Source organism: Vipera berus (assembly GCF_964194415.1).
Source record: "Vipera berus genome assembly, chromosome: 3".
In the NCBI taxonomy this organism is placed as follows: Eukaryota; Metazoa; Chordata; class Lepidosauria; order Squamata; family Viperidae; genus Vipera; species Vipera berus.
Genome location: NC_138204.1, coordinates 71,126,115 through 71,137,852, shown reverse-complemented (window position 1 = coordinate 71,137,852; position 11,738 = coordinate 71,126,115). Strand labels below are relative to the sequence as shown.

Sequence of the window (11,738 nt, the reverse complement as noted above, 5' to 3'; positions counted from 1 at the left end):
ATCTAACAAATTTTAAAAGGAGCTCCTTAATCAATACCTAGCTTTCTTTCAAAAGACCACAAAGCCTGGGTCAGATATTTCTACACCATATATAGAAAAGAACTGCCCTGGATCGTATAAATGCCCATGTAATCCCACGTGTCGCTTTTCCAAATGATTAAGTTCCAAAAGGAAGCCATCACAAGAAGTATTTCCACTGGGGTATCCAAGAACTGGTATTCAGTGCTCTTATCCTCAAATTCTAGAAATAGCCATTGTGTCCAGCAACCCTCCACCAATATGTCTTCCATCAATCTGCTTAATTTCCTTTTAAAGCCCTCTAGGTTGTTTTGCTACTCCATATCCCTTTTCCAGTATCCCTGGATTTTTGTATTATAAGAGAAAACAACATCTCTGTCCATTTTCTCTACTTCATAATTGTCTATAATTCCAAAATGTCTCTTATAAACCATCCCCCCCCCCTAATTTGGACAGTGATTTTTTCCAGTCTCCTTTCCTCCAGCCGTTTGGGATGTTCAGTACAAGGTTTGCAACTGGGCATCCAGAGTTACGTACACTATTCCACACATGGTCACACTGTAGATTTCTTTGGCATGGTGCAAACATGCTTCCTGATGGTTGTACCAGTGTTACCAGAAACAGTCTGCACCTCCTTATCCTTTGAGGGAGTGCAATGATGGTTGGAGGAATGGGATCCATGTCACTGAGGTTAGGAGAATTCCTAAGATGACAATAAGAGCAGTTTGCTCTTTCATCCACAGTGAAGGAATAGCCACTTAAGCAATTCTCAGTAGCTTTTCAAGCAAGGCCAAATTGGCCCAGAGGAGTGACATGTGTCATTTCCTGACACTTCAAGACTAAGCTTGACTCCTTGGTTTGCCTTAGCAGGATGCAGTTCAGCTTGACTAGAGTCCTTATTATAGATGAGAATGAAAGGATACATAACAGTTTATTTCCCACTGCTAGTGAATAGTTTCAATAAAAGTGAATATCTGTAGCTCAGGGTTGATCTGTGGGATTATAGGTGCTCTCTAAGCCAGGGCTTTTCAACCAGTGGTATGGGTACCACCTGTGGTACATTGGCACCTGGCAGGTGGTACGTGACCATCCTAGAAAAGTGGTAGCGGGGGAGGGGAATGAGCTGGTGGCAGCACTGCACAAGCCTGAGCGAAGAATGGATGGAGCTGCAGGGCTCAGCTCCAGCTGGAGCTCGGCGCTGATCCTGGCGCTTCTGCTGAGCCCAGAAGAAGCGCCGATCAGCTGGGATGTTGCAGCATCTCCAGGGTCTTGTGATTTACATTCAACAACATTCATATTTATGAAGGTCACAGTGTTCCAGGGTCCTGTGACCAAAACCTGCTGCAACCACCCAGCAGATGCGGGGAATAAAAACCAAACACTCAGCAGATGGGGGGGAATAAAAACCAAACACCCCCACCCAATCCCCACTGCCAATCCTCAACAGAATTGCCCACAACAATGAAAACCTCAGACAGGAGGAAGAGCGCCACCAGGCAGGCAGGCAGGTGTCTTGCTCGGCGGTGGCTTGGGGGGCACTTTTTTCAGTGCCATTGCAAATTCGAATAGTCACTAAGCAAACTGTTGTAAGTCGAGGACTACCTGTACTTCATCACTTTTTTCCTTTTTTTTGTCACCAAGTTTTTGACACCTTGCTAGGCGACTGGTGGTACTCAGATGTTGCCATACCCTAAAAGTGGTACAATGGATGAAAAGGTTGAAAAGCCCTGCTCTAAGCTGGTTATTTGCTTGCATGTATTTTATTACCCAACTAGGTAATATCAGAAGTGATGATGTTACCTAGATGGGTAAGGAAACATCACAATCAATAGCGGTAAATGACTTCTTTGACCCTCAGAGGTTTAAATTTGAGGAACCTTCCTGCAACCCATTACAAATGATAGATATTTGGCATGGTCTTTGATGGCTTCAGAGCCAAGAAGTTACTGTATGTCAGGTTGCTGAAATAATGTATCTGGATTTGGTCAGATTCTTCTAACTGCTCATCATAACTGGGATTTTCCCCTTCATGTTGATTGTGACCCTGAGGTAGATCTTGTACGTGCATCCTGTTGCTATGGCTCACTTGTATACTTCCTTGTTCTGCAAAAAGTTAGGCTTCGTGGATTGCAGTCTTATTTTTATAGTCTTGAAGCAACTTTATGATAAATCGTTTTGCCTTCTGAGAAGATTATTCAGTTGACTTATGGACCTCCCCTAATTCAATGTACAAATTAATTACAAAATAAACATGAATTAACCTGAGGGATGAGCACTGAGATTGCGGCTGTGACTTACTTTCTTTTCAATTTGGTTCAAACAGTGAATGGAGAACCTTGAGGTACGCTGCTTGAAAATGCAGAGCTTGTGCAAATCATGTATCCTTCCCTCCCCCTCACTCCTCATAGTAAACAGTGTTTTGAGGGAAATAAGACATGTTGGTGGGGTCTTCACTTATTGTTTTTAAGCAAGAGAGTAGACTATCTGGTATTAAAGTCTGTTCTTGAATATCTTCGTCTGAAAGCAGAAACCTCAACTGGTTTGCCTTTTGGATACTTGGGTCTTCATCTTTTGAGCCAACCCTGCTCTGCCCACTTCCACTATTCCTGAGAATAAGACTGATTTTATCAAATAATGACTTATTTTCACTGGGGTCAACAATAGGCCATGCAGGGGCCACAGGACCGGTATAATCTTTCCTTAAATTGTTTATGGGCGAAGCAATTGAACTTGAGTTGGTGTCCCAGTTTTGAAAAGGTGTTTCACTGGTGGTGCTGAAAGTGGTTCCTAATTGAGCCTTACTGGAAGTCTGAGGCTTGTACCCATTTCTCGTAGTGACATCTGAACTGCTGGCGAACGGTACATCTTCTGAAATGCTAACTTTCTCAGAAACTGTTTTGCTTCTCCCCTTTTTTTTCTCCACAGCCCTGTAGAGGTTGTGCATCAATATTTCTTCAACTTCGGTTACCACAACATCCAAAAATGGCTCGGAAAAATTGTCTGTCACAGCATCATTTTCCTAAGCAGAAAAATAACATAGAGTTGAATATTCTAGCTCTCTTGTAGGCATAACATAAAGGTTGGAGGTAGCAAACACCTGTTCAGGTAATAGAAGCATCACAGGATTCTGAGGATAGATAGCTTCTGACTTATGACCACAATTGGGAGTCATAAGTTGAGTTGGACCTAGTTTTATGGGAGTTTTTACAGTGGTTGATCAGTGAATCCTGCTTCCCCAAAGGGTCTCTTTTTTGCCATAAATAAGCAAAAAATGTTGCAAATTGTGATTACGTGACCTCAGGATGCTACACCCACCTGTAAATGTGAACTGGTTGCCAAGCAACAAAATGCGATTAGGAGTCTGCAGTGGTGATACAACTGTCATAAGTGCAAGTAGCTTTCTCCAAGGCCTTTGTAACTTTGAGTCATTGTTAAATGAATGATAGTAAGTTGAGGGATTTGAATAATGCTCTCCTCAGATAAGAAAGGGAAGAATGGATATCTAAGTACTTCCTGTTCTCTGGTTTTCTTAAACAGAAAAACATTGTAACCTGGAGAATTACCTGGAGATATTTGATCACTTTGCTGTTTTGCATCCTAGGATATTCTTCAAAAAGCCATTTTGGTGCTACCGAACAAACCATTTTGTTAACCCTTGAAACAAAAGCACAACATGTCACTTGCATTTTTAAATGATAGTTTAGAATTCACATTCTTAACTGAGAGAAATATCAAAGTAATTTTCAACACTTATTTTGGCTGCAGACGCTTTGTCTTCAAATATGGATCATCATCCCACAGATCTAAACTGGAATTGGGAAAATTAGCAGGAAAGAGCTGCTGAGTAGCTATTAAATGAATGCTTCTTCTGGTACTAACTTTTATCCTAGAACAGGAGTCTTCAAGCGTGGCCTTTTTATGACTTGTGGACTTGCGTGCCTGGCTGAGGAATTCTGGGAGTTGAAGTCCACAAGTCATAAAAGGGCCAAGTTTCAAGACCTCTGTTCTAGAATATCTTCTTTTCATGCCTTTCTCTCCATTCACCATGTTTTTTTGTCTTCAAAGATGATGGGAAGAATATGAAGGGAATGAGAGGAAGTGCTAGGAGGCAAAAGTTTTCTTTTTGAAGTAGCATTCTTCAGCTCAGTTGCTTTTCTACATCAACTTGTTTTGCAAGCTGCTTTCAAGACATTGAGTGGTCACTCACAAGTGCAGACAAAGATCTGTAATTACTATAAGTTCAACTTAACAGCACTCAGGTGCTAACCCTTTCATCAACAGTTTACAGATGAAGGCGGTCCCATTAAAATCAAGTGCCAAAATCTATTAGCCAATAATCCTTCAGTTATGGCCGTTCACTTAGCGACCTTTTGAAGTTACAACATAATCCCTCCCCCAAGTACTTGCGACACAGTCCCAAAGTTACGAATGTTGCAGCACCACAGCAGTCGTTAACCCTTATGGATGACCACAGAGGCACTGTAACATTTGCTCTGCCTATTCACCCCCCTGTGCCAGGTTTCCACAGGCATAGGGCCTGTGGATACTCACCTTGCGAAGATCTAGCAAGCGTTTTGTTTCTTGGCCTTTGGTGCGTTCATAGAGAATGGAGGCCTAAGGTACCACAAGATCACATGAGATCAGTAGTGCTGGATCTCATGCTACTGATCTTGCGTGATCTCAAACGGAGATCTATTCTCTGCAAAGCGAGGCCCAGATGAGAGATTTGTGGCAAAAGGCTTTGCAAACAGAGGGAAGGTGTGAAGCACCCCCTGCCAGCCTCTGTTCTCGGCAGCAAAGGCTTTTTGCAAAGATGATCGGAGCCTATAGGGTCACAATCTTTTGTAGGCCTCGGCAAGCCTTTGCTCAAGGTGAAACTGGGGCAGAGAGGCTGGAGAGGAGACATCTCCTTGATCATTGAGATCTACATAGGGTAAGTGACCCAGTCAGGCAGGATGCGGGGGAGGGGGAAGCATGCACTGCTAAGTTTGTAAGCCGCCCTGAGTCTTCGGAGAAGGGCGGGATATAAATGGAATTAAAATAAAATAAATAAATGCAATATCTCAGTGGATCGAGGGAGGCCTTAGGTAGGTGGAAGCACTAGGCCTCCCCATGGCCTTCCCCACTCTGAGATACCTCGTGGACTTAACGACCCGCACATTTGATATGTGATTAGCAAATGCGTGGGTGAAAGCATGGAGTGATCATGTTCAAGTTACGTGACTCACTCCTATGAATCCTCGGGTTAGGAAGGTAACTGGCAGGCTCCATTACAACTGAAACCCGAGGATTACCTGTATAAAAATAATCCTTGTCCTGCTTTAATAAATGAAATCAACCCAAACCTGTCCTAATTCCAATCCTGAGCCTACCCCACCCTAAACCTTAATCCCTAACCCGATCCTGTTTTATTTCTATAACATTCAATAAAATCTTTTCTTTAAAAAAATAAATGAAATCAAGACTGATACGAGTAGTCCTCGACTTTAGACTGGTCACTTAGCAACCGACTGAAATGATCATGGACTCTGCCAAAGCTACTTATGACCAGTTTTTTGAAGCTACAGCTGTGGTGGAGAGAGAAGTAGGCCCAATGCCTGAGGAATGGAAAGCAAAGGATGAGGTGCCTCCCAAGGCCTCCTGCTCTCTCTGACCCCTGTGCTAGACCTCCCGGGACTTCTCCCACTCCCGAGGTACCCTATGCTCTGCTTAACATCTGTATCAGGGAGAGCAGGTAGGAATTGTTGAGTTGATCATGTGAGTGCCTCCCTTAATGATTGTCATGATTTGTAACTGTAATTTATTTATTTATTTTTATTTTAATTCCATTTATATCCCGCCCTTCTCCGAAGACTCAGGGCGGCTTACAAGCTTTAGCAGTAGCCTTCATTCTATGTATATGCCTGCTTATTAGGGCTTTCACACACACCCCAAGCGGCATTATTACAAAGTCAGCTTAATTGCCCCCAACAGTCTGGGTCCTTATTTTACCTACCTCAGAAGGATGGAAGGCTGAGTCAACGTTGAGCCTGGTGGGATGCGAACCTGCACTAATTGCAGGCAGCTGGTGTTACTTAAGAAGGCATTAGCCCACTGCTCCACCAAGGCTCTAATGGGCAGACTCTGTTATGGCCATAACTTGAGAACTACCTGTACTGGGCCTGTGCATTCCCAAATTATGCTCTCAAGGAATGGGTGGTTTCATAAATATGATTAATAAATAAAACCTAAACATTCATTAACCAAAGCCTAGGAAAAATAGCAGCTGGTACCTTTTCCTGCAGGATTTAATTGCAATCAAAGTGAAAACAGAGATTGAAAAGAAAGCCACTCCGACACCAGTTCCCAACAGAATCCCAGTATCGTAATCATCATTGCCTGAGAGAGAGAAATAGGGAGGGGGGGGGAAGGGAAGGATGAACATGCTGGTTTTTCACCACATTCATGCATTCTTAATAAATTCAGAATAACACAGGCAGGAAAGTGAAACCCTTGGATTTTATTTTTTTTAAGCAACTGGATAAGTGATATCGTTTGCTGGAGAACAGGATAACTGCCACATTCTCCTTGCTCTGATAAACAAGACCCTAGCAAGGCCTTTTGCTTTACAGCAGTTTTACTACTGTTTCTGGCAGCTAAGAAACAGGAGGGTAGGGAAAATGCTGGAAGTAAAGAGCAGCTGGATACATGTTTTATTTTCTTTGACAGAGTTCACTTTTTAAACAGTAAACCATTCAACGCCACACAGCTTGCATTTCTAATTAAAGGACGAGGTTTTCAGCTGAACAATTTTTCAGTTGAACAGAGAATAAAACTCAGTAAGTTGTATTCAGATTTATACACTGAACAGAAAGCACAATGAGATGTGGCTTCAAATCTGCTTGGACAATCTACAGCCCACTGTAGATCAGTAGATAAAGTTAGTGGATTTTTTTCTACCATGCCAGCTTCTGGCTTCCTTTTGCTGTAATAGTTATGTTTTTTGGTGAAGAGCTCAGCAGTGCTATCAAATGATCAGGAGGCGGTTTAAACTGTTTCTTATATTGGATTTGTCATTTCTGGCAATGCCTTAAGAGGATAGATTCATTCAAATTGTTACATCCCATTTATTTCTACGGTTCTATGTAAGTTGAAACAATATTAGTCAAACTACACATTACGGATATCAGTGGACTTAACTCCCAAGCAGTTATGTGTACTTATTGTAGTTATTAGAACTTATTAAAAATAAAAGATGCTTACTTTCCTTGATGGTTTTGATTGTCTTTTTTGAAATTTTGCAGTAATATTTTATGATAGAGAGCACCATTATGAATGTGATCTCTGCAAAGAGGGAATCTAGAGACAGTCACTTGGAACAAAGCAAGTGAAATGTTTTAATAAACTAAGTTGTCTTGTTCTCTTTCATGAGTTTCTTGTCTTTGTTCAATAATTGATTTCCAAGGGTAGTTATACTGTACTATAGTAGTTATTTATTAAATTACATTCAGTGGTAGAAGTTCATGCTTTTTATGATTTCCTCTATCTAAGGATTTGAACACGGAAAAGGTGATCCAATGACCCTGGAACATTGCAGCCGTCATAAATACATGCCAGTTGCCAAGCCTCTGAATTTTGATCACGTGACCATGGGGATGCTGCAATGGCCATACGTGTGAAAAACGGTCATAAGTCATTTTTTTAAGTGCTGTTGTAACTTCGAACGTTCATTAAACAAATGGCTGTAATTTGAGGAGTATCTGTACATGGAACATTAGGGTAAAAAAACGGTCTGGGTTTTCCTAGTCTTGAAAAATGCTTCATAGCCCTTACTTATGCTGACCATCTCATGTCTAGTTTTTATCCCTCAAGGTTTTTATCCCACAACTATTCATATGGAAGGTTATGGGGAAGGCTAGTTTGCAAATTGCCAGGAAAATGTAGATAGAGTGGGTGTTTATGTGGAAGACCTGGGTGGGCAGGGGGAATCTTGATTCCCTTTACTTTGTGAAGGGGCCCTTGCCAATTCACGGAGCACCCAAAGCTTGGGCGGGAGATGGAGGTGGTGCGCGTGTCATGATTGGCCAGCCTGAAGCAGAGTCAGAACTGTTTGGCTCAGTGAATGGCTAAATCAAAAAGGCTAAACATAAGGAATGATTGGCTGAAGAGGCTCTCTTTGAATTCCAGACATGCAAGCTAATAACGTTCTGAAAGGGCTTCAAGCTCTTCTTTATATATTTAAGCCTCCGGTCCCCTAATCATCTTCGTTGCTCTTCACTGCACTCTTTCTAGAGTCTCAACATCTTTTTTTACATTGGGGTGACCAAAACTGGATGCAGTATTCCAAGTGTGGCCTTACCAAAGCATAAAGTGGTACTAACATTTCACATGATCTTGATTTCCGGCCAGACAGAAAACCTCTCCCTCCCCCCAACCACCCATTTTTAGAGTTTTTTCCCTACCTGTGGTGACTGCAAGGCTCCTTACTTGGGAAATGTTAAGTTGTTCTTTCTTTTCTTTCATCGGTGCTACCCAGAAAATGCAAGAGAGAAAAATAAGAAAGTGAGAATGAATGAATTCCAGTGTAATGTGAGAACAAGTAGGATTCTTTTAAAGTGCCTTGTAAATATTATATTGACTGCTGGCGAATTATCTACTCCATCACTACGTTATGCAGGTAGCCCTCAACTTATAACAGTTTGTTTAGTGACCGTTCAAAGTGACATATGATACTTTTTCACCCTGACCATTACAGCCTCCCCAAGGTCATGTAATCAAAATTCAGATGTTTGGGCAACTGACTCACGTTTATGATGGTTGCAGTGTCCCGGGGGGTGTGTGGTTCATGTGATCCCCTTTTGTGACCTTCTGAGAAACAAAGTCAATGGGGAAGCCAGATTCACTTAACAACTGTGTAACTAAATTAACAACTGCAGTGATTCACTTACGTTTGGCAAGAAAGGTTGCAAAAATGGGGCAAAATTTACTCGTCTCACTCAGCAACAAAAATGTTGGGCACCATTGTGGCCATAAGTTCAGGACTGCCTGTAGTAATGTAGTATACGGGAGCCAGTTTGGTGCAAAGGTTAAAGTATCAGGCGACAAACCAGAAGGTGATGAGTTCTAGTTTCATCTTAGCCAGTCACTTTTTCTCAGCCCTAGGAAGGAGGTAATGGCAAACCACTTTTGAAAAACCTTATCAGGAAAACTGAGAGGACTAATCCAGGCGATCTCCAGGGCTCAAAAACTGATTCATAGGCACACACACCTGCACACACACACACATTTACACACAAAACGGAATATAATTAAATGACATCTACATCTGGCTATGCCTGAGAAAGTTGTTCATACTGTGCCTTTTTCTTTGATTTCTGCCCCATTAATCTGACATAATTCTGCTCTAGTGTGACATTAAAGACTGGCCATGTGGCATTGGCAATTAAGCAGCCAGCCATTACAGCATGACCTAATTGTAGCCATAAATCGAGGAGTACCTGTAATCTCTCCCTTGTGAGACATACAGCCCAAACTGTAAACTCATCAACTGTAAGGATGATCAGTCACACTCTCTAGTGATCATGTGTTTCTGGAGAAAAGCTGGAGAACTTTAGAGGTAGCACTGATGTTGGGTTATTCCACAAACTTTGTCATGGTGCAGCTCAATAATTTTCGTAGTATGCAAAGAGCTAGTTCTTGATTTACAACTGTAATTCAACACACAATTTTGATCATAGGTAGTGACACACAAATGCCAGTTTCTGGCAAAAAAAAACATTAAAATTGCAATCATGTGACTGCAGCAGGTTGCAAATAGCCATAAATGCAGGCTGGTTGCCAACTGTCCAAAATGCAATCACATGACCAGTGGGGGGGGGCAGATGTCACAACTTCAAATCCAGGTTGTAAGTTCCATTTTCAAGCTCTGTTGTAACTAAACAACTAGTTGTGAGGCCTACCTGTATACAACAACAACAATAAGCATTATCCTATCCAGAAAGGAGACCATCCTTTTGACTTTTTTCATTTCTTCAAACAAGCAGCAAAAAGACGTTCTAAATACTCCTTATAAAGAATATAATCAATTCTCTCCATTTTCACACGAATGGACTAAAATGTCATCCCAAATTTGAAATACAATTTTGTCCAGAGCTGTGCTGGGATGAAAATAAAATTGCCAGATTTTTAAAAGTGAAACCTGCCACCATCACAGAAAAGCTTAACAAGAACAAACAAACAATATCAACAAGCATGTCTTGCAAGATTTTATCTCTGTAAAATATTCACCATCCTTGATTGGTCTTAAAAGCACCTATGGATACACCATATTTTCACTTTGGGAAAAATGTCTGCTACAATATTAGTTTTCAGCTTGCTACAAGAGCTTAATTTAAGAAGTCCAAGTATAAGATCTTAGTGTAAGAATCCAGCATGATAGAGCAGGGTTCCCCAACCCCCGGTCTGTGGATCAGTACTGGGCCGCGGCATGCCAGCAACCGTGCCGCACAAACAAGCAAAGCCCAATCCACAAGATGCAGGCAGCACACAAAACCATGCACCTCTGGTCTGTGGAAAAACCTTTCTCCACGGAACCGGTCCCTAGTGCCCAAAAGGTTGGGGACCTATGTGATAGAGGACAGAAGAATTTCTTCATTCATCAGTGAAACCTATTGGAAAGGAGAATTTAAGGGCACATCAATTGCTCTTGTACAATGAAATTTCAGCCTTCACTAAAGAAGTATCTAGCACTTATCTTCGAGTAACACACATAAAACCGCAATAACTTACAATGAAAATTCTGGGCTCAACTGTAGTTGCTAAGTGAGGATCTCCTGTATACGATACATGTGATTATTGAGGATATTTGAAGATCTTTTTCATTCTTTCATTATAACATGAAGTGTCTCTTCCTTGAAAAAAGTCCTTTTCTTGGGTCCTTTTTCTCCAGTAATAGTAATGAAATCCCATCAGAAAAACATGGGTGGCTCAAGGCAAAAGTCTTTGCTTCATATCTTGCTGCTAGTTGCGTTAAATGAATACACAACTTCTCTGTCATTTTTCCCAATGTTTCTTTTTTTCCTTTGAACCCTCAGATCTCTATGGTCAATCAGAAGTCTCCAGAAAATGGCATGCTGAGCAGTGAGGTGATTTTTTTCCCCCCTACTGACAAACCGCTGACTTTACTGCCAAAGCTGGCTCTTCGGCAGCATAATCCCTGGGTTTTGAATGAGAGTGACTTGATACAATCCATGGATGACTGTGTATACTTGCCTGGAAAAAGAATTCAGTGGATCATGATTCTCAGTAAGCACAGCTAGAGGGTCTGGTTTCCAGATTTTCCAGTCATTGTTTCTTTTTTTAGGCGCACCTCTACTTTAAACATTACGTTTTGAGGTTTTCTTCTGTTTTGGCCTACATTTTTAACTGTTAGACATCTGGCTGAATGCTGATTTATCTTACAGCCCCTTGTCGGATTGCAAAAGTGAATTTTTCGTTGTTTCATTTTGGAATTAAAAAACATTTTCTCCTTTGCCACATGGAAGTAGACGGCATGAGAACTTTCTCTTCTGTAGTGAAAGTGATTGGATTTGAAACACATTGTTTTTCTTTTTTTCCCCCAACGAATAGCAACTTATATTTAAGGTATTCAAAATACACAAGAGTAATCTTTTTTTGAGAATTTTTTATTAAATGTACATTTAAAAACCAAAGTGGACATGATTCAACTTCCCTGGCTACAA

General features: G+C 41.3%; 1 protein-coding gene across 1 annotated transcript in view; it reads right to left on the bottom strand.

Annotated features, from left to right (window-relative positions):
* Positions 1–2,413: 2,413 nt before the first annotated feature.
* The window catches only part of IL23R (interleukin 23 receptor), a gene marked incomplete at both ends in the record, with an annotated part of 44,768 nt that continues 35,443 nt past the window's right edge, over positions 2,414–11,738 (bottom strand). The window contains 4 exons of the mRNA XM_081325492.1: positions 2,414–3,037; positions 3,582–3,672; positions 6,291–6,396; positions 8,460–8,513. Coding sequence (XP_081181618.1) covers positions 2,414–3,037; positions 3,582–3,672; positions 6,291–6,396; positions 8,460–8,513 — 875 coding nt within the window. The remainder of the gene's footprint in view (positions 3,038–3,581; positions 3,673–6,290; positions 6,397–8,459; positions 8,514–11,738) is intronic.